Genomic DNA, 24627 nt, shown 5'->3' with positions numbered 1-24627 from the left:
CTGCACGTAATTAGGAATATTGGACCTAACTGTCAACAACTAGTTGCATATCATAGACATTTGAATAATAGGGAATAAATCCATGTATGATCTATGATAAAAGAAAAGATTTAATGTTTAATTGAACAAACAACGTTACATGGAAAAGAAGCGAGAAAAGATTTTAACAGGAACATTGTGTACATTGGGCGACTCACAGAAGACAAATGCCTGACAGAGAAGATGAAAGGAGACTTACAATGGGATGTACCTGGCCTTATAGTTTACATCTCTGAAGTCTGATAAACCTATCTAAAAAAATATGATAGAAAACATATTTTCTGTTTAACTCCAGTTTTCACTAAATAATGCTTTTGATCTAACACACACTTCTGTGAGGAAAATACACCTGGGTGTGGGTTGGATTCAAGTTTGCAGCTATTTAGTGCTGAATACATAATTAACAAGACATATAATGTACATATTCAGGATCTGACACATCTTGATATATTTTAGCCATACAGTTTAGAAGAGATTTCACATTGAAATAACATCTGTGTTATAGCAATGCATACAAAAGTAATGTATGATAATATTTGAAACTCTTCATGCTGAAATGATCATTTTATAACATGGCTTGTCTTAAGATCTACATCTTATCTACAATCATGTATTTCATTTTGATCTGCATAATACTCTTTTGTTTGCTTATTCACTCTGTAGGTTAAAAATCTTGTTAACATTTTTGTATGAGTTATTTGGGGAATGACTGATATACTCATATTCATGAGTTTTGTATTCAGTTTCTGTTAGCAAGACTTCAGACAAGAAACTCCACCTGTAACTACCTGGAAAAATGTTATTCTTGTAAGTATATTTATGCAAGTGAAATATTTATATATATTTCAATTTCAAATAAGATACTGTGAACTAATTCTGAATTTCTCTTAGGATAAACTCTCTTGATGGGTTATGGCTTGAGAGGTCACTTCAAGAAACAAAACACTTCAAACAGTATGTACTGAAATTGCACATACACTCTAGCGTCATGGTCGAAGAACAGTGCGTGGCTGTCAGGTGAGAGATGCCACACTGTCAGATCTCAATGATTCTTCCCCAGGCAGGTGAAAACTGCAAACGCTGTCCAACGGAACAGTTAGACGGTGAGTCATACTCCCTCTAAGCGTAAGGTAATTATGCAATTACGTAAGGTAATTGCCTCTGAGATCAGCAAAACCAGGGTTTAAAGCTAATTTTCTCTATCACTTCTGGATAAAAACTACTTTCAAGCAGCACCTCACTGAGTCTGGCTTCAGAGCTCATACTGAGTAAGGGCTGTTTACAGGGAGGTAAGGGCATCATCACTTCCCTACTGTTGAGGCTGAATATTGCTTTACTGACTGTATGGTATGGACCCATTCTCTAGGTATTAACCTATACTGCAACAATATATGTATTGGGACAATTTCATGCTATGTGGTGAAACTAAGAAGGTTTTGTTAAACCATTTACACAGTTGCAATGATATTCTCAGGTTTTTTTGGGTTTGTTTGTAGGGTTTTTTTTGGTGTCTGTCAATGTAAAAAAATAATAAACTCAAATCTCTTTCATATAGATGACTTTTAGGTCCAAAGCAAATGTGCAGATATTTTATCATATAAAATGCATCTACATTACCATGTAAAAATCCAACAGAGATCTATGACTATCAGAATAAAGACTGACTTCAGTCAAAAAGGCTCTACATAATTTCATGGGCCACTGAATAAATGCTCAGAAAGGGGGGTCCTGTTTATGCTACAGTGATCTGTGGATATGAATTACAAGGAGAAGTTTTCACCTTGTCTAGGTCAGCAGAATTATTTTTTTTTCATGAGCAAGGATGACTTGCAACAGATGAAGACCAATGCCTTAACAAAAAACTAATTTCTGTTTCTTGTCTAGTTATGAAGATTTTCTTTTACACCTTGCATGGTTTTGAACATTTAAATAAGGACAATGAGTAGGTGTGTTATATTCATAGCAATGATACTGTTCAAATTTTGTGTACATTTTCCCTTTTTATAGTAGTTGTGCACTAACATAATGTCATTCATGTTGCTGGCAACATTCCTGATTTACTGCAGCATAAGCAAAAAAAGTCACACCTGGAAGATAACAGCTTAAATTGTCCCACTCTTTCGTATTTTATTACACAATAAACACAACTGCAAAATTTATAACTTGTTCCTACAGTTTGATACGACAATAATGTACAATTAAGGTGATAAGACTACATGAAGAAGCATCTTGAGCCCTTCTTTATATTTCTTGTATGGTCCTAAGCCATCTTGGTGCTGGTCCAAACCATGAGCATAAGGTGGAGTAGTTCTTTGCTTTGAAGCAAATCAGGAAATAGTACAAAATTATAAAAAAGCTCAAGAAAAATCCCTTTTCCTCATTCTTACACTAGAACAGATCTGTGGTCTAGAAGTTACAAGAATTTTGCAGTCACAGGCATTGAGAAGAGACTTTCTCATAGGTATCCTAGAGAGTCAAAAGGCTTTACTAGTGCATACAAACCCGAACATATTAGCACTGAAAAATCACACATTGGTACATATAATGTTCACTATTTGCTGCTCCTGACCCTGTTGCTCTCCCCCTACACCCCCCATTTATGTGTTAAAAATGGGTTTTCTTGGTTAATTATGGTGACAGTTATGAGAAAAACAAGACTCTTCACAAACAGATTGACACTTAAACCAGAATGCACTTATTTGTACAGAGGAAAGTGTTTCTGTAAGATGCATGAAAGGGATGAAAACCTGCTGAGCTATTGCACAGAATTAAATACCTGCTCTGATGAATGGAGAATAATGAGATAGTTGACGAGACTGTATGAAATACATTTCCATTTCCTAACCCAGAACAGGTTATCTTTTTCATCATAAAATGCTCATGACATCAAATGCTTGGTTATGATAGGACTGTCATCTTACAAACAGAAGCCCTGAAAACCTGCTTAGACACCCTGAACAGTAAAACAGCAATCATGGATAAAAACAAGGGGCCAAAGTCTGTCAACAATCAATCATTTAACTTATACTGCATTTATAACAATTACAATGAGAACAGGAATTTTCAAATTGAAATTTAAGCTTCAGCACTTATGTAAACAGGCTCTGGACCATACTTTCAGCAACAACTTGCTTGTGAATATTCCCAAAACCTGGGATGTCCACATATGAAGGGAGGAGACAGCACATTTGGGTACCTGCATTCGTGGTTTGATGTCATCAATCCATAGCCACAAAACTAGGAAATCTGGCAGTTTCCCATTACGCACTAACTCAGCATGCAGAAACTTTATTAAAAAGCAAAACTCATTCCTATTTTAGTAAAAATCAGGCAATGTATGGACACAGAAGTGCTACTCTGGCATGTGTGTAATGGGTATTTAGGAAGAAAACATTCTGTTATTGCTATCTATTTGTACAGTTGTGTGGAAAAGTGGCAAAATGAGGTAAAAATGAAAACTTGTTTCATGTAGTTTTCACTGACTTCCGTGAAGAAGAACCATACCCACTAATGACAAGTTCTGTAAAGTATGGAAAAGAATAAATCTGATCAGCAATTAAATGCTTAATTAGTGAAATGCAAGAACAATAAGCAATGTTGTAAGCCAGGGGAAGAATACTTTTCCTGGAAGCTGAAGCTAAACTGATCAAAATCCCCTTTTTATTATATTTTGTTCAGAAAAGATAAAAAGAGTGGTATAGATATAACTAACTAGTCATATGTCTTCTGTAGGCTGAAAACACACCTGTGCACAATCAGCTAATTCTCAACTAAGTATTCCATTAATAGTAAGTAATAACAGCAGTATTATAGTAAGCATTCAATTAATAGTAAGTAATAATAAGTAGATGCTTTACTTTGAGTGCATGGTAATAGGGACTGTAAGTTGCACCTAGTTCAGCTCATATCAAGCAGCTTTGGGAACCGCCTGTGGTGGCTATATAGGGCTCCACAGGGTTTGGAGAGAAAAGAGGAGGCTCATTACTGGCAGTGACAGCCCACATGAAGGATTACATCCAGAGAGAGAGCTGGGTTGGACAAGACCCTGCTTTATAACCTGAATGGGTATGAAAGTACAAGAACAAGAGGCAGAGCGGCAGAGAGAAGACGCATCCTTAGTTTCTCAGTCAACACATCCTGGGCAGAAGAGCCCCACTGGCCAAGAGGGACAAGCTGCGACCCCCCCGCCCCTCCATCCCCCCTCCCAGGCTGCTGGATTTCCATCACTTCCTTGGGGCTGGGCTGAGGGATGGCAGTACTGCACACAAGAGGAGACAGGACACTCCTGAGAACCCAACCATCCATGCCACATTATGGCACACACACTACCACGGTCAGAGAAAATAACTATGGCACTGTCCCCCTGTATGCAAACTTGGCCTAGGAAGAATAACATAAATATCTGAGATATTAAAGAGAGCAGTAAGGATCTTTTAATTTCATCCTCACTCTCCAATTAAGGTGTTTGCTGCTAAACAGTGAAAAGCCTCATTCCATTTGGGACCTCACCTCTGCTTTCTGCAGTTAGGACAAGTATGGCTTTATGGTACACTACTCTGCTACTCTGCACTGAATCCTCACGTGGACATTTTTTGTTAGAGGTAGGGAAGGACAGAACCTTTGATATTTATAATGTAAATTCCAGAGCATGCAACTCCAGTTTCTACCATGTCCTTTCTCTCCTATCTCTCTCCCAGTCTGGTATTGCATTTTCCTTTCTTCCATATAGCTTTATAACAAAATATTTCATTTGTTCCTAACTAAGGGCAACAAACCTTTGGTTAAAAATTTTCCCTAAAAAGCATCTTCAAAGAATTTTGAAGTATAAACAAGTACCCAGCAGCTAAACAGCAAACTCACTTCTAGTATTCTATCATGGAACTGCAAAGAGTTGGCAGACTTCAGTTTTGGAAAAGATGAAAAACTTTGATGAAATTTTGCTAACTCTGCACTGGGAGAAAATTCCCATTGTTATCTGCAGTTCTTACTTCTGTGAAATTTACCTTAGTTTCTTACAATGTATCATTTTGATGAAATAAAAAGTTGGCAGGATATAAGAATTCACCAAGATGAAAAGGCTTTTTTGAACAAAAGTAGAATGAAAGAAGTTCTAAGATTTTTTGGACTTTTTTTTTTTTTGTTCCTAATGAATGATACTATGATCTTTTAATCAGTTCTGCACAGCTGAAATTCACTAGGGAGTTATGAAGAGTATATTCTTATGGCTCGATCAAACTAAGCAAACTGAGTAGGGTGTACATTGTGCTTAAATTTGCCTTACCATGAAAATAAATAGGTCTGTACCAACAACAGACTACATAACGTGTGCCATAAATATTGTTATCATAATATTGTTGCATATTAGTAAAGTGAGATACACATAAAAGACAATCTTACAGATCTTATGATACTCTTTCTATAACAAATATATTTTAAACTTCATAATAACTAAACCCCAGGCAGCTAAGTCAATGTTACATCACTTCAGACAAGCAGTTAAATATATATTTATATGATCCTATTTTATGTCATAAACAGTAGAATGTGAATTGGGGGGGGTGTTGAATTTTTTTCCACTTATAGTATTACACAATTGATTGCACTTGAAATCCTTGGGTTTGGCTTCTTTAATATCCCCTCACTCTTCCTATTGCACAGCCTATGTTCAAAATTTACATTGTTTTTAGATTATAAAAAAATTGTGAACATGTTCTACAGAAGTGTCAACTTCAATAATTTTTACTTCATTTAAAAATAAGTATTGAAAGAAAAGGAAGTATAAACAGTTCCTGCAAAGAGATACTAAAGGAAATACATCTTTTTGCCCAGGTATATTTTTTTTAATATGCAGGCTTCCCCCCACCCCAAACTGTTTTAAAGGGGGCTTAATAATATATGATTTTGAGTAATAATTTTACTAGAAAATCTGGCTTGTCAGCATAGAATCTTTTCAATTTGTTTGTAATCACAAAAATGAACTGACAATTTTCTTGATTCTACTTAACACAAAATAAGGTAGTCACAGCTAGACCAGTCCAGATTTATTGGTAAAACATTTTAATAGACAAAAGCAGTTTTCATAAAATTGACCTTTGACAAATATTCCAATTTTCTATTTGATACAACATAGCAAAACTTTCTTGTTCAGGCAGCCCAATACCAGCCAACAGTTAGTATCCATGGAGATGGTTACACCTATTCTCCAGCTACACATATTCACCAAATTACAGCTCTTATGATACAATGCAGGTCCTGGAATTTTACAATATAGCAGAGAAATCAAAGGACTGTAGCATAACCGTAGTTATTTTTAAGCTAACTCAGGGTAAAGATTCCTGATTTCAGTTAAGCTAGGGACAAAGCTTGATTTGCTTCTCACACCAACAGCGAGTGAGAAGCTAGTGGCAGCACGTATTCATGAAGTCATTAAGCTAAGACATAAGAGATTTATAACTAAGAATTTGTGTAGTTTGCACTGAAGAACTTGCATTTCTTTGGTTTTATTGGGGAGAGGAGGCAATCACCCAATATTTAACTGCTATTCTTACACCGGGTTTTCCGTTGTAAATTGAGATTACAATGACTTCTACACTTTCTGGTCTAGCGCAGAATAACCTCATTGATGACCTCACTGGAGGACCATCTTAGACAAAGAGCATCACCATATAGGGCTTAAATGAAATCAGAACTTCTGACAGCAGAATATGCTTTATTAATATTTTTTGGCTTTCCTCTCCAATTTTTCACGGCCCATAACTGTAAGAACCTCTTACCTCAGCAATCATTTGTCAGAGTGAAAGGGAATATGTCAAGATACTCTTTAGAGTTTGTCAGCAATGCTCTTAATTAGCTATAGCAATCACTGTTGAACAAAATGAGGTTCTTCTTTACTAGTTTCTAAGACAGTTCCCATTTCCAATATGCTATTTTAAAATCAGTCTAGTGATGCACTATTTTGCACAGAATTTCAAAGCTCAAAAGAAAAGGATTAAATCTACTGCAAGATTTGAGAAGTTCCACAATACAGTCATTTAAAATCATGTAGCTCTTAAGTAGTTTCTACTCAGTAAGTATCTTGTTTCAGTTGTCCTTTATTCATACTTCAAATTTTATAGGCTTCATTTTACTAATGCGAAAGTCCTGATGAGATTCAGCAAAGGAAATGGGAAGGTAGCAGGCTATAAAACATTTCAGTTTTAGCTGCTGTTAGACACTTAGTGAAACATTACGGAGTTATCAGGTTTATATAACAGATATATTCTAACATTTTGTGTGATTCACATTATTCTGGCATCAAGATTAGATGGGGAAATGGATTCTGTACTCTGTTGCTGGGCATATGAACAAACAATGGAAATGCCAAAATGATGAATGTTCTCCAATTCATTTTACTTACTTCAGTTTGCACAAAAGTGCAGAAGCCCCCATTGGAAATTCCTGCAGGATGAGCTTAAGGAGGGCTGAAGAGGATGATTCAAACTCTTCTAAATATTTAGCAACTTGAATATTCTCTGATTACTTTTAATGACATATCAGAACTTCTACTTTGGAAAGGCTGGAAACTTATGTAGCTGAGAGAGAACACATGTATGATTTTCTCTCCTTTTTACATACAAATCCTTTTAGTTGAATGGGTTAATAGTACATGTTATTCTACTTAAAATATATTCAGAAACAAAAGAAGGGTGAGCTCTCACCCTACAAGGCCAAAAGACAAGTGGCAATGCAGGCTTGTTTACCAAGGCCAAAGAGGAGCCACAGTTTCCCTTTGTTTTGATTTGCAAAAGCATTTTTATGTTTCTTGCGTCTGTAGTGTGAAATACAAAAGATAATTGTATATCAACAGCAAAATTCTTACAGACTTCATTGAGGCCAGTTTTTATTTCTGTCTGGGTTTGGTTTTGATATGTACTTACAAGCTTAAGTCATGCTCCCAGCCTGTCATGTCTTATTGAAGGCTATAGTTTTATTTCTCAAAGTTCCTCACTAAGTTTAAAAATGCCACTTTAGGTCTTAGGAGGCATCTCAGTATTTTTCAGTGTAATTTAATTACTTTGTTAGGGGTTTATCTCAAAATGTGGTATGCATTTTGTGATAGACCAAATAACCATTTATTATAAGCAACTTGCGATAAGCAATTTACTGTGGAAGAAAGCATAAGTGCGCTCTTTAAGAGTAAAACATGTAAGATGCTACTGGTGTAATTGTTGTACAAATATATGTTCCTTCACATGAGTACTGTCATAGAAATGAACAGGATTGCTTATGTGGGTAGGTGTTCATCACTTTTGAGTATGGATAGCAAAAACAAAGTCCAAATCAGGAATGCAAACCAGATTCAAACACAACAGGGGTGTTTAAAAGTGATTATTAATTTTAAATTCTTTGGAGAAAGGCCACACTGTATATAGATTTTCTGAACACAGTTTCCTCAGGGATTTCAGTAACTGCAATACAAAAAGCTAACGCAGGTTTCCATACCAAAATTTTATTTCACCTTATTTCTTTAATAATAGACAAACTTACTGTGTTTAAAATGTGTACTACCCAAATTCTCTAGAGTGAGAACTATAACACTAAATTTCAGCTAGCTGGAAATTCAGTCTGCAATCTTTTTTTATCCTAAAGAAATTTAACCCCCAAACCGCAAAATAATAAAAAAGCTGTATTAATGTTATTTATGATCTTTTGCTGTATAAAAACCCATGTGCTTTGTTTGTCAGTTTTTAATATATTGTGAAACAGTGCTAAATCTTATGGCAAATAGTAACAATAAACAACGAGTTATGAAGATACATACAGGGTGGGGTTTTTATTTTCATACTTACATGGCTCCTGTATTTTTCTCCTTAACCATGATTTCAGTTCACAAGCTTACTCTTGGCTAGTAATTTTTGTGGTTTTGTAGAACTTGATGTATAGAACCGCAAAACACAGCAATGAATGTTTATATTCCTTTGCGTTTGAATTCTTTATAGAGCTGTCTATTCATGAAAGCGTTCAATTCATTTAAGCCTTACTCATGTATGCCCCAAAAATGGTGTGTATATATATATATATATACACACCTTTTTTATTTCTTTAAACTTCTTTATGATAAAAAAATCTGTAAAGATACTATTTCATTTCTGAACTGTAATTAAAGGCAAGATCTGGATTACCAATGCGTACACTTTAGAAAGAGGGATTGTGATTTGTAAAGCCATGGGTATCAGTGTGGATTTTAAGTGAAGTGACTGCAACACAGAAGTTTGGATAAAAATTTAACCTGGTGGCTGTAAAAACTTTGTGCTGTTTTCTGGCATGGCAACAACTCCCCTTTTCTTTTTATTGTGCAACGTTGGGGCTTGACACATGCCCTATGTCATGTCAGATGGAGAGGAGGGGCAATGCACAGGGCTGAACGGGCACTGTTGTGTCAGCTAATGAGTCCCCATGCCACAACCTCTACAGCGGCTGCAGATCACAGATGGAAACTGTCAGACCTGCAGCACTGTACTGTAACGTTTGAAGTGAATGCTGGCAGTGATACACTGCCACTGGTAAGACCCAACCACCAAGTTGTTCCCATTGACAAGATTAGACAAGATTAATTAGACAACTAAATTACTACTTTTATCTTAACAGTGCAATCAAGAACTGAAAGAATGTAAGGAAGACAGAAATGGAAGAAAAGCTATATAAAGAGAAATCAGCCCACCTAATTTTTGGATTATTTTGTGCAGCCTGTGATCCTTTAGCACTATTATTCTGTGTTTTAATCTTTTCATGCCTTTACATGTAAGTGTTTTCATGGGCAGATGGACGATGATAAACCCAGCACCCATTTATTGAATTGTCTTTTCTCATATAACATGTAGTCTTAAAAAACAACAAAAAACAAATGACAACTTCCCCCACCTTCTTACTCTACAGCATATTCATTATCAGATCAACTCACACTATTAATTAAGTTAAATTCAACTGCTAAGTATCTCCTGAAAGGCCAATTAATCTAAGGTAGTATGAGCACATATTAATTTCTCCTTATACATCACCAACTGTTATTAATTAAATTCTAGTCACTTCAGACTGCAAGTTTGAAGTAATTGCCACTATGGAAAAACTTTTACACTGCACTTCAACAGTGAGTTCAGCTGTTCCTTTACTGATACTGATAGTAATCTGAATATAGGTAGATACTACTCTAGTTATTTCATTTTATAGTTTGTGAGATACTCAGAGGACTGTATTGAATTTCTTGAATGTAAAAAGCTTTGTCATAAATACGCACGAAGTGCAGAACTGTGTTTGGTGGATTATTCTCTAAGAAAGTGTCTCCTGAAGGTGTAACATACCTTTTAAAGCTCAGAGAAGATCACAGCAAGTGATTTTTTCCCCCTGCAACTGCTCCTCTCAGCTGGCTACTGTGCTAAAGTGGGGGCTGAAGTGATGCTTGCAACCCTCTTCCTCGCTACCTTCTAGTGAAATCTATGAAGCATCTGTGGTTTGATGCTTTGAAAACCAGTAGATCTCTGCTGCGCTTGAACAGGTATTAGGAGAAAAAGGTATACTTTGCACTCCTTTCAGCTTCCATACAAATACATTTCATTTAATTAGTCATTGCAGCAGAAGGTTACAGATAATGAATAATATTCTTGCATGCAAAAGTTTTGCAGCCAGAGGAGACAAAATTGTCCTCTGGATGTATTTTTTTATCCCACTGATAATACAGAATTAGTATCTCCTGAAATCAACTACACTTTCTCAAGTTTCAGTCATCATAGTACATATAAGAGAAATGAAATTCTTAAATTCTGAAATATTTATCAGACCCATGTAATGGAAGAGTGAAATCTGCACACTTCCAAAAAGTAAAATTCTTAGTTTTAATAATACACTTCCAATATATTGTGACCTGCAAAGCTAGTTGGTATAGATATTAAACTGTTACTTGACATATCAAGTTTTGCTTCCCTTGACTGTAAAGGTAATTTATAAGAAACAAAAACCTTGCAGAGAATAAACAATGTTCCATACATTTATCTCACTTCATGTATATAATGACATGTTTACCATCTTTTTTTTCCAAAGGAAAGACCTATCAAGAACATAAGAAGAGAAACTCTAACATCTCTACAAAGAAAACTTTTTTTCCCCCCTCATTCTTATTGTGTTCACGCAAAAAAATAAGTGATATGATGAATAGTTTTAAGGTGATCTACAAGTAAAATTTTTTTTCACAAACAACTTCTGCAAGGTTATTTTCTTTTTTCCATTACTGATATTGAACTGTAAGACCTGTAAGACTATAACCATGATTAGAAATTAACTTAGAAATAACCTTTGTTGTATGAGGGATGATGAGAAACAAATGCTGTACTGTTTAATGAGTCACGCACTGAATTCACAGCTCACCTGCTGATTTTAATTTATGTTACAATTTACAAAACAAAACACTTCATGTTTTTTATCTATATACTGCATTTCACTTATTTTCATGGAAACATACTGTGTTTTCTTGCATTTGGTACTCTTGTTTGTGAGCAGTTTCTAAACTCCTTTCTAAATGTAAATTGCTTATGCAAACAGATTTAAAAGAGAAGTGAAACAAAATCCTTGAGTTCTTTCCAAGTAACACAAAGGTATATGTTTGTGGTACGTTGTTATTCTTAAAAAGTGAAAACATTAATAGTAAGGTCTACTTTTTTAATGTAACAATAATTTCAGTTTCCTAAATGATACAAATTGATTTCATCTTAAGAGCAGTGAATCATCATCATCGTCATCAAGTTGTGTTAATTATAGCATTTAAAGTCTTAAGCAAATAACTTAGAATCTAAACGTACGAAAGAGAACTGGAGACAGAAACAGATGATATGTATATATAGAAGGCCTGTAAGTTAGTCAAATCAACAGTTTGCATACATGATTCACCAAGCAAATTCACCAAGAATAGCTCCCATTCCTAGAATTATTTTGTTTTAGTCCTGCAACTCATATCGACACTTTATGTAGATTTAATTGGGCGCCCTGAGGTTGCCCAAACACATACACAGCCTTATTGGAAGATAATACTAAAACAACCTGACATTCATTAGCTACTGAGAAGCTACATTGAGCCAAATTGTCTATCCAGCTTTATGTGGTGATTCTGGGAATAATTTTCACTATTAGTTTACAAAACAACTAAAAGAAACCTGTTTTATGTAAATTTGGGAATCCTGCTGAGGTTCCTGACAACTGATAAAATGAAATGGAGAGAAAATAACCAGTGCAAATAAAAAGCAATTTGCATGAATTTTGGTCAAATGGAAAGAAGGTAATGGACATGGCATTTACTTGTAAGGAACTTGCCTTGTAAACTGTAGATTTCTCCAACGCTGTTCTGCCGGGTGATGTGATGCCAATATGCACTACGAGGAAGTGAGATCGACTTGGATAATGTCATTGGTTCAGACAGACTCGTCTGGAGCTAAAAACCAAAGCAAACATAAATGGAAGATCATATATAACCATACTTGACAATCTCAGAACTGTAAATGGAATGAATGTTGTTATGAAGATACTATTTCCTGAATTAGCACAGGTTTTATATTATAATTTAAACGTGTTATAAGCATCAGCACTGTGAATACCCAGGAAAAAGGTGCAAAACTGTATTTGAGTATATAAGTTCATTAGCAGAGGTTAGCATTAGAACATAGGAAAATTTCCTTTATCTACAGCTGTTCTTGTTGCTGCCAGGATTTTGTTATTCTCTTCTTTAGCTTTACACTAATGATGGGTCAGCATATGCCTAAAATCTTAAACCCCTTTACAATCACATTTCTTCTTGGAATGAATACCCAGAATTCTCTCTGCTAAGAGAGAAGCTGAGACAACAGTAGAGAATTAGCAATAAAGAGTCATTAAACCTCTAATTCTCCTTTCAAGTGGAGTCACCTCATCACCAGTAGCAGGCTACCCCCTCAAGAGAAAATCTTCCCATTCCGGGGGAGTTCATGTAACCAAAACTATGAACTGCATGAGAAATATCCATGTGTACAAGAGCTGCAGGATAGAAACCTGACAGGAGGAATGTAAACTTTATTAAAGACAGCTGTCTCCAATGGACTACAGATGTGAGTGAAAGACAAGACCAGGCTATAGAAAAAACAATGATGGAGTATTGTGTATCCTGACAACCTCTTTGGGCATCCTATATAAATGCTGCTTTCTCTGTCTAGAAGAAAATACAATCTACCTGCAAAATTTTTGTATTTCTGGCTTTAAAGAATACAAAATGTGGTCAGTAATTTGCAGGATCTAACAAATTATGATGACGCTGTGGAGTATAAATTATTCAGGTGATATCTGGTAGGGTCAACACTGAAGCATCAGATATGTCTGAAGATTTAGAGTGGAAAACCCCTTAATTTCAGGTGCGGTATCAGGATGGTGAGGGTGATACTCAAAGGCTGTACCTAGAAACCCGCATTTTCAGAGAGTCCAGCTACAGAGCAGAAAGTATTCAAGGTCTGGACCATTTAGTGCAGGCTAATGATTAAGTCTGAGGGATTCTGCATTCAGAATCAAAATGACAAATTAAAAAAGCGCCACTTTTATCTGTATGAACTCATGCTATTCTGTAATAATGAAACCCAAAACCTTTTTAGAGACTGTATCTACCCAAAGTTCTACAATTATTTCATTTTTGAGTACTAACACAATTGGATGTGTGTCAGGTATTTTGCTTCAGATCAAGTGCAATTACTTCCACTGTTGTTTTCCTGAGAACTTGTCATAAAAATTACTCCTTGTCTACAGCTAATGCCTTTTCTGAAAGAAATTTAGAGACTTCATCCTAGATACTTGTCCCTTTTGCTTTTGCACTATGTCTCAGAAAAAAACAATTGACTTCTCCTCTACCCTTTTCTGAATTAGTTAACTCAAAGAATATTTCACTATGGAAAATCAAGTAAATAACCTTTAAACTTTTCTCCTTTTCTTGAAACGTGCAGGCCAACAGTTTTCTGCACAGATTTATTTCTGTCCTTAATTTAACATAAATATATCAGTTCAAAAAATATCTTTAAACATTATTTCATCTATCTCCTTAAGCCTGTTTGCCACTTACAAAATTAAATCAACATCTCTGAGTATGGGTCTCTTCTTATGTCAGAGGCCGATGTTCACCTGTGGCTTCCAACACTGGCACATTTTCCTCAGGAGCTGGAGCAACAGGCTCAGATGCATTAGCATCAACTGTACAGAAAGGGCCCATAACGGCAGAGGTAGCACAGACACACAGGAGAAATAAACACTTTGATCTGAGAATGAATTTGAGGTAATTCTGCCCCTCTGCTCTGGTGAGACCCCACTTGGATACTGGGTGCAGCTCTGGAGTCTTCAGTACAAGGAAGACAAGGACCTGTTGGAGCAGGTCCAGAGGAGGGCTACAAAAGTGATCAGAGGGATGGAACACCTCTCCTGTGCAGAAAGGGTGAAACAGTTGGGCTTGTTCAGCAAGGAGAAGGCTCTGGGGAGACCTGATTGTGGCCATTCGTATTTAAAGGGGGCTTAGAAGAAAGATGGGAACAGATTTTTTATTAGAGCCTGCAGCAATAGGACAAGGAGTAATGGTTTTAAACTAAAAAAGGGTAGATTCAGACTAGATACAAGGGAGAAATTTGTTACAGTGAGGGTGGTGAGACACTGGCACAGGTTGCCCAGAGAGGTGGTAGATGCCCCGTCCCTGGAAACTTTCAAGGTCAAGCTGGATGGGGCTCTGAGCAACCTGATCTAGTTGAAGCTCCTCCTCCTCACTGCAGGGGGGATTGGACTAGATGACCTTTAAAGGTCCTTTCCAAACCAAACTGTTCTACAATTTCACTGAGGGTTTTTTTTGCAGATTTGCATCTATGAATGAAACTTAATCTTTGGTATTTAGTATAGAAATATAGAGGAAAGTAAAAGCAGTATATCAAATTAAACATATATCACATATTAACATAGCATTAAATAAAACCTGCACCTAGAATGATTTTGCTACAAATATTTCTCAAATCTGAAGACTTCAGGAAATGAAAAACATAATCCAGACATTTTTTCCCAACTTAAGAGGGAAAAAATGATGATGGAATTAGAACTTGGGTGAAAAGAAATGTAGAAATGAATACATCAGAACCACATCAGGGATTTTTTTGGTGGCAATATTGGAGTACTGTGTTGAGTTCTGGGCTCCCCAGTTCAAGAGACAGAGAGCTACTGGAGAGGGCCCAGCGGAGGGCTATGAAGATGATGAGGGGACTGGAGCATCTCCCTTATGAGGAAAGGCTGATAGAGCTGGGCCTGTTTAGCCTGGGGAAGAGAAGACTGAGAGGGAGTCTGATCAATGTCTACAAATATCTTAAGGGCAAGTTTCAGGAGGACAGGGCCAGGCTCTTTTCAGTGGTGCCCAGTGACAGGACAATGAGCAATGGGCACAAACTGCAACACAGACAGTTCCATCTGAATATGAGGAAGAACTTCTTTACACTGAGGGTGACAGAGCCTTGGAACACCCAGAGAGGCTGTGGAGTCTCCTCCTCTGGAGACATTCAAACCCTGCCTGGATGCAAACCTGTGCAACCTGCTGTAGGTGAACCTTCTTTAGCTGGGGGTTGGACTAGATGATCTTCAGAGGTCCCTTCCAACCTTGACCGTTCTGTGATTTTATAATATAAAACATAGTTTTGTTATATGATATGAAATACCTAGTAGTTAGGTTTCCTCCAGAATTTTGCTTTGATAAGAAATCTTTCACACAGTGAATATCACATTTCTTTGTGTATCCAAATCCAAAATATCCAAAATATCAAGTCATATGAAGTCTTTTCTTTCCAGCAACAGCTTTATAATTCTTATAGAACTATTTGTTTAAAATAGACATACAAAATAACAGATCTATTAATGTGTCACGGTAAGTAGTTCCCCATAGTCTTCATTATTGTTCTTTCATGAAACAAAGCTTTAGGTTTAAATTTTATTTTAATCCCCATAGGCCATCTCCATTGACTTAAACAGGTTTGTTACTCTGGTATCAATAATGAATACAATTCCAAGAATGGAGCCTGTTAAATGTATTAGGGTTCTGAACTTTGATCTGTTTAGCATATTATTCCCTCATTTTCTTTTACCATTAAAAAGGTCAAAACACTGAAGGCAACAGAAAATACATTTGGCCTGGGGAGAACTCGATAATATACAATTCATGCAATTATTTAGCCTGCAATAAAGAGTTTGCTTTTTACAGATATGCTCTGGAAATACATTAGTTTATTATGGATTAAAAAACCCGGCTCATTTCACATTCTTTTTAGAGTCTTTAAACAAATGGCAAAAGAACTAGGTCAGAGAAGACTAACGAGAATTGTAGTCTGGAAATATGAATTGCATATCACAATTTAGATTTTTTTCTTTATAACTCTAAAGAAGGTTGCTTTGTGTGCTATATGTTGAAGAGGAAGAGGGTTCAAGAAGTACATTTCAGTTCTTAAGAGTCCATTAGCTGACAGTGGAACAGCACAGATTCATTTCATTTGTATCCACAGTGAAAAATTACTAGAGTTTAAGAATCACACAATCAAGAAGGTAGCGCCAGCTGAGGTACCAGCTCAGCTGTCAGCTGAGTTTGGAGAATAAGCAGGAAGGAAGAAGATTTTTTTTTTTTAATGTTTTTGGTAATGACCAAGAAAAAGGTGTCACGTTTGCTTTTTTTGCAAAAAACAGATACTGTTCTCCCATTTTTAACTTGTGTGCGAAGACACATAGACCCGTTCTATGAAAAGCAGTTCCCATCCAGAACTGTTGAAGCAGATTATTCCTTCTTAAGCACAGTGTTTTGCTGATGTTTCTGTTGAATTTTATTCTGCTGCTCCAAACCATGTTTCCAACTTGTCATATTGAATTCTGTCACTTCATTGACGCACCTCTATATTGTCTTATAACTAGGATCTGGAAGTCTAATAATTAAATTGTGTCTTGATCCAGAACTTCTATGAAAAGACTTAATAAACCTGGATGCAGATATATTCCTATGAAAGGCCAGTGAGAATATTCTTCCCTTTTGTGACATGTTACTAATAATTACACTTTGGTTATAATTTCCCCATAACCCTTTGCTCATGATCATTTAGCTTGCTTAGGAAATAGTCAAGTGTTATTCGGACTGTGTTCATTACTTAAAGATGCTACTATTAATATAAACTTATAGGTATCAGCATAGTATTTATTTGCCATGCACTGATTTATGTTTATTTTTAATTTTTATCCAGCTTGCTGGTCTTGACAGAATACACAATATTGGCAAAAAATCCAATATATGACCTCACAAGTCTTCTGAAAAGACTTATAGAAAAGCTAGGTGTGAAAGTAATTTTGGCCTTCATAATATATTTCTAGAATGTAGGTTTTTAGTAGCTATTCTAAACTTGTTATGACCTTTTAGAGAGTTTCTTGATCAATTACGGAGGAAAAAATCTTGAAATAATAACACCGCTTTGCAGTGCCAAGGTGGATGATGATTATTCTTTGGTGGTGGAATAACATTATGTATGAATAATAAAGGAATGGTGAAAGAAAAGTGTTCTGAAAGGAGATTCAATGGGATATTTTTTTTCCCAGATCTCCTTGGCCACACTATATAGAGAGAATTGGAACAGTTTGCTGCTTTTCTGGCATAAGTGCGTTGGTCTTTCTTTGCCACCCCCCTGCCCCCCCCTTCCCTCTTTATTTCTTTTCCTCTAAAAGAAGCTCATAGTAGACCACTTTGTTATCTGACAGAATGGATTAATGTTGGAGAAGAGTAGCTGGATATTACAGCACATTGGGATTATATTTGTTGAATGTCAGTAAGGTGTGTGTCTTCATATTCTGTCACAGAACTGGTTTTGTTTCTTTCATCAAAGGAGTTTTCTCTCTATGAAAACTATACTAATTACTGTGAGGGCAGAAGGTCAGGTTCTTACAACTTTACAAGGTTTGAGCCATCGTATTATACATAGATGTTATATGAAATAGTTTATCCATTTTTCATTGCATAAAACCATTCACTAATAATGTGGGAGATTATGTCAACATGAACAGAGCTGAGACTATTTGAAGCCTGACTATACAGTAGGTCTTAATGGAAACAAACACAACTAAATGGTAGGAGTCTAACACATGGGAGAAATTGCTAGGAGGTTGAGCTAATTTCTTCAATAAATATATATGATATATATGATAGAGAATTCAGTATTGCACAGACATTATTTACATATTGACTGTTCTTTTTGTTACCATGAAATGGAAACTTTCATGAAAGAGAGGTACTGGTTAACATGAAGGAAAAGATTTTGCTGATAGATATTTGCTGACCTGAAAATATACAGCATTTGGGGATAAGACTGTGTGGAAATATGAATCAACTTCTCTAAGCATCATCATCCAGCACAGTCTTCAGGTTTTAAAAGTAAAAATCTAGGGTTTTTGAAGGTGCTCAGTATTGACACACTTGTTTAAAGGTATGGCTATATCCAGATGGGAAATGGGGAGGATCAGAGTAAAAAAAAACCACCTAGAATTGAAAAGCAAAATCCAAAATAACACCACATGCCTACACATTGTATTCAAGTAAAAAATGGAAATCAGTCACAGTCCTATTTATCACGTTGACTCATGAATGCTTAAAGTGAAGGCATGTGGCACAGGATGCACTAATACTGATCAGTTTAAACTCTGGAGTATTAGTTAACCTTCAAAGATATGTTCTAGGGGTCATTCATCTCAAGCAGTTCATCACTGAAATGTTCATTTTCAGCTTTGTCTCATTTGAAAAACAAGCAGTGAATTATGTGCATCATTATGAGTGTTTGTTAGTATTGAGATGCACACAAGCCAGCAACATCTACATCAAGTTTGCGACAGAATATTCTTTTATGCCAGGTGTGATGCCCAGAATAATGTATTTCAAGAACGGTAGTACAGTTACAGGATACTGGTGTGAATGTCTTGAGATGAGACATGATAACCTTTGATGGATGGCTGAGGACAGGACCTTGGAAACACCTACACCCATGTCACAAAAATACAAGTCAATGATGTGAGGGCTTGGAGGAGTTCACTGATTTAAGGAGTTAACAGTAGCCAGTAGAGTAGAGATGTTACTTGGTTTGCCACAACAACACTGCGATTGGGACAGATACCTGAGGATAGGAGGAAAGCCAATGTCACTCTTATCTTCAAGAAGGGCAAGAAGGAGGACCCAGGGAACTACAGGCTGTCAGCCTCACTTTGGTCCCTAGGAAGATGATGGAGCAGCTAATCCTGAAAATAATTTCAAGGCACGTGAAGGATAAGAAGGTCATCAGGACTGGTCAGCATGGATTCACCAAAAGGAAGACATGCTTGATCAATCTGATACTACTCTATGATGAAATGACTGGCTTGATAGACAAGAGGAGAGCAGTGGATATTGTCTACTTTGACTTCAAGAAGGCTTTTGACACTGTTTCCCTTAAGATCCTCATGGAGAAGCTGAAGTATGGGCTGGCTGAGCAGCCCATTTCAATGAAGTGGATTGAAAACTGGCCGAAGGGATGGGCTTAGAGGGTGGTGATCAGTGGCATGAAATCTAGTTGGAGGCCAATAACTAGCAGTGTACCCCAGGAGTCAGTACTGGATGCGGTCCTGTTCAATATCTTCGTTAATGATAAAAATGAGTGACCAGAGTGCACCCTCAGTAGATATGTCAGAAAACTGGGAGGAGTGGTGATAAACCAGATGATCATGCTGTCATTCGGAGGAGCCTCAACAGGCTGGAGAAATGGGCTGACCAGAACTTCATGCAGTTCAACAAGGGGAAGTTCGAAGTCCTGCACCTGGGGAGGAACAACCCCAGGCACCAGTGTATGCTGGAGTTCACCAATCTGGAAAGCAGCTTTTCAGAAAAGGACCTGTGGGTGCTGGTGGACACCAAGTTGAACATGAGCCAGCAAGATGCCCTTGTGGCAGAGAAGGCCACCAGTATTCTGGGCTGCATTAGGAGGACTGTTGTGAGCAGGTCAAGAGAGGTGATCCTTCCTCTCTACTCAGCACTGGTGAGGCCACAGCTGGAGTGTTGGGTGCAGTTCTGGGCTCCCCAGTGCAAGAGAGACATTGACATGCTGGAAAGAGTCCAGGAAAGCACCACTAAGACTACAAAGGGACTGGAACATTTCTTCTATGAGGAAAGACTGAGACAGCTGGGACTCTTTAGCCTGTAGCAAAGAAGGCTCCAGGGGGATCTTATCAATGTTAGTAAATACCTGAGGGAGGGTGCAAAGAAGACAGAGCCAGGCTCTTTTCAGTGGTGCCCAGTGACAGGACCAGTGGCAATGGCCACAAACTGAAATACAGGAGGTTCCCTCTGAACATCAGGAAACACTTTTTTACCATGAAGGTGACTAAACTCTGGCACAGGTTGCCCAGGGAGGCTGTGGAGTCTCCCACCTTGGAGATATTCAAAAGCCATTTGGATGTGGTCCTGGGCAACCAGCTCCAGATGGCTCTGACTGAGCCAGGAGGGTTGGACAAGATGACTGTCAGAGGTCCCTTCCATCCTCAACCGTCTGTGGTTAGCATCTCCAAAATTATAGAGAAGATTTTACTGAAAAGGGAGAGTGTCAGTTCTATCTTCTGAACAATGTAGGGATAAGTAAGTTGTAGTGGGAAAAAAGAACTGAAATGCATCAGTTGGAGAGGTCAAAGAAACAGGCTGTCCAGAAAGGCTGGTATACTTCACCAGAAGTGTTTTCTGGGGAATTAAACCTGCAATTTATGGTATTCCAGAAAGTTCTGTTTCATGAGGTTTTCAAGCCAAAGTTAAAAATAGTGAGGCTTACCATCAGTGCCAACTTAACAAAGTCTTGTCCTCCTTTATCTGTTTGTTTTTCACTGTCCTTTCTCTGCTGGTGTTCATCTCTCTGACAAAGCTGCTTGTGTCTGACCTCAACCTGATATGCTTTGGAGAAGATTTCAAAGTATGCCATTTTTTTCCACGGTATTGTTTGCCAAAAGATACAACATATCTTAAAGAGGTATTTGGGACAGTTGAAGTGCTCAGTATTTTACTTGAGAGTACTGGAAGGACAGTCTTTCTGACTTCACAGATGGTGCTTTGGCCAGTTTTAAAGCTGATATAGTAAAAGCCAGGGCATGAAAAAATGTCCCTCAGTGGAAAACAGACTTCAAAACCTCTTTCTAGCACGTGGCAAGAAATGTGATGTAGGGATGAGCTCAGAATGTCCTCAGCTGGGAGAATCTTACATGAGTAAGCTGAAATATTGGAATTTTGAGGCTTACCTATGTATTTGGCAGGGGGCGGGGGGGTGGGGTGGGCGGGTGTGGGGTGGGGAGGGTGGGAAGCTGTAATCACTGTTAAGTATTCACTGCACAGTTATTTGATTTCCTTTCTTTCTGATAAAGCAAATGCCTTGGACCGCACAAGCTTTCTCATAAAGTTTTTCTCCTATTGTCTGAAACAGATCAGTAGTTTCCAATTACACGTATTTGTGGAAACAACATTTCTTTTAGCTACTTCATTTCAATATATAGACATCGCTGGTACCAATGAACTTTAATAAAATGGCAGTAAGACAATTTTCTGAATAGTTCCTGAAACAATGATCATCCATAACTTTTCATTAATATTCCTTATTAAGCTTATCAGTGTGTGACTCCAGTATTCAGTAACACATCTAGTCTTGCTGACCTTTACTTTCTGACATTTTCAGAAGTTTTATATATCATACAAGAATATTTCAATTAAAATAATAAAAAAAAACTCGGAACACATAAAAACTACTATCATACAGTAAAGTCTTCTTAGATGACTCTTCAATGCCTTCTAAAAGAAGACATTTTCTTCCTTGTTACTAGTTACTTTTGAACATTACACATGCATCTTGAATCATATATACTAGGGCTAGTTATACATGTGCAATGCACATGCATGTACATGAATGTAAATAATGAAGTTTTAACTTTGAAATATACTGTATTTTTGAGAGGGGTTTTAAAAAATATGCCTGTGCATATGGACACAAAACCAAATTAGTTTATTTTAAAGAAATGTATTTATATTTCGTTTAATATTGACTTCAGTAGCTCCACTGCCTTTAGTGGGCTTTTACAAATATAAAATCAACTGAGAAGCTGGTTTATAAAAATAAAGGGCTATTCTTTTCCACTGTGTGTGCTCACACCATGGGGATCACATCCTGATCATGTATATAGACAGATATAGCCAGAGAATTCTTGACATTGCTCAGTTTCAAAATTGCAATAAGCAATCATTCAAAAGTAACAGACACACTCCTAAATAAATATGCATAATGTATCTTTGGAAATATTTTTTTTTGTGGTTCAAAACCAACGTAAAATGAGAGAGAAGACTCTCCAAATCACAGTCCAAATTTCTGCATATAGGAGAAGCTAATGAAATTGTTGCTTCCTTATGGGTGCTGGTTTACTAATGTAGCAAAACCAGCTGCAAATGAGGAAACCGATTTGGAAAGCAGGAAACAGAAAAGTGTTTGTAAATTGCTGTATCTTTTAGCACAATTGCATCAGCCTAATAAATTCTACAACTGGCAACCTTTTCCACTTAATTTAATTTTCAGATGATAACAGGTGTTTTTTCCCATTGGCAAAAGTTGCTTGGTAGTAGAGATTGTAGATATGTGACCACAGGCCATTTAACTCAAGCCTTTTGAAATCCATGGTTGCCATTTAATAGAACAATCCTTTGCCTCTGTACTGGTAAATTCCAGCTTCACAAAACCAAGGAAATAGAATTATACTTGTTGTCATGGAAATCTGCAACACCATCACTTTTTTTTCTTCATGTAATATAAAATGTATGTAAAGGTGGTCACTTAACAATATGTGTGAAACATTACAGAAATGTTGCCATTCTACAAATGATTTTACAAAATCTCTCAGCTAGTAGCAATTGCAACTTTTACCACTGTGTCCTGCAAGGAAACAATTAAGAACAACTAAGAGACCACATGTTCTTTCATTTTATAAACGAGAACCAATGCTGATTTGTCAATGGATTTTGAATCACAGACGCTGTACAGATACGCATTCAACAGGCAGCCACATGAATCTTGCCTGGCAGCTACCTTTATGGAAATGGATTCTGACTGACTGACTGACTATGTGATGAGACTAGCAGCTTTTACCCTGAGACAGTCATAAGTAACAGTGATGTATGCTCCTACCATAGCATGGAAAATATTCATTAAGCACTTGCTGACTAATACTGCAGAACTGAAACATTTTTGAAAAACCTATTCCTGCAGTTTACATGGGTCAGTTCCAATACTTTTTAACACCTTCATTATCAACGTGGGCAGTGGGACAGAATCTGCCCTCAGCAAATTTGAGGATGACATCAAACTAGGGGGAGCAGTCAAACACCCATGGAAGGAGGACTTCCATTCAGAGGGACCTCAGCAAAGCAGAAAGGGCTGACAGGAATCTCATGAAGTTCAGCAATGACAGATGTTAAGGCTGCAACCAGGTCAGGGCAACTCAGTGCAAGAGTACAGCCTGGGGACTGACCTGCTAGGTAAAAGCTCTGCCAAAAGGATCTAGTGGTGATAGGTGATAACGTGAATCATCAGTGTACGTGTGCAGTGACAGAGGTTAACCACATACAGGACCACATTAGTGTGGCCAGCAGGTCCAGGAAAGTCACACTTCCCCACTATGTGGCATTTGTGAAGCCACATTTGGAAGTTCAGTTGTATTCATGGAGTCTTCAGCTTTGGGCCCTGGCACAGAACCTCTAAGAAGCAGAATACGATCAGCAACACTGGATTAAGTTTCTAATGCTTATTCGCCATGAGAAAGAGAAAGTTAAGAAAAATCTAACTCCAGTTTCTCTTTCTTAGAGGTATGCTGTAGAGAAGATTCTTCCCAGAGATGTACAGTGAAAGGAAAAGAGACATCAGTCATGGCCTGTGGCAAGGGAAACTTGAGACAGACTTAAGGAAAAACTCTTCACAATGAGAGCAGCCAAGCACTGGAATAAGTACACATAATCTACAGCCTTGGGGGTATTCACGATTGACTGGGTAAGACCCTGGGTAACTTCTAGTTTTGATGTTATCCCTTTGAACAGAAGATTAGGTGAGCTGACCACCAGCAGTCCCTTCCAATGCCAAATTTTCTGATCCTATATTCAATGGTTTGAAAATCTGGGAGCTAATGAGGTGTGCTCTGCCAGTATGTTAACTTGACATTATTTTGTTTACTGTAGTAGCTGCACATCTTTATATAATAAAGCTACTGAAGCACGTGGAATAATGTCAAATGAACAGTACAAGGTCTGTACTACTGTCTTACATTTCTCCTGAAACAGATTCCTGCACAGTTGATAAATAAAAACTGTTAGCATGGCAGGTATCATATGATATATCAGTAACACAATGACAACAACCCACAGCTGAGAGAAAAAAGGATCATAAACAACCCCTATCTGGACAGGCCTTGATTAATATATATATCAAAAGACAGCTTATACTTGGAAAAGTGTCTGTATTTAAATATGAATTT

General features: G+C 37.2%; 1 protein-coding gene across 1 annotated transcript in view; it reads right to left on the bottom strand.

Moving 5' to 3' along the window:
• Positions 1-24627, bottom strand: part of DOK6 (docking protein 6) — a 270560-nt gene that overhangs the window by 38672 nt on the left and 207261 nt on the right. Inside the window, exon 7 of the mRNA XM_080381166.1 lies at positions 12376-12493. Coding sequence (XP_080237292.1) covers positions 12376-12493 — 118 coding nt within the window. The remainder of the gene's footprint in view (positions 1-12375; positions 12494-24627) is intronic.

Source organism: Falco punctatus, assembly GCF_963210335.1.
Source record: "Falco punctatus genome assembly, chromosome: 3".
NCBI classification, from domain to species: Eukaryota; Metazoa; Chordata; class Aves; order Falconiformes; family Falconidae; genus Falco; species Falco punctatus.
The sequence above is the reverse complement of the archived record's forward strand: the minus strand, read 5'-3'. Positions and strand labels throughout refer to the sequence as shown.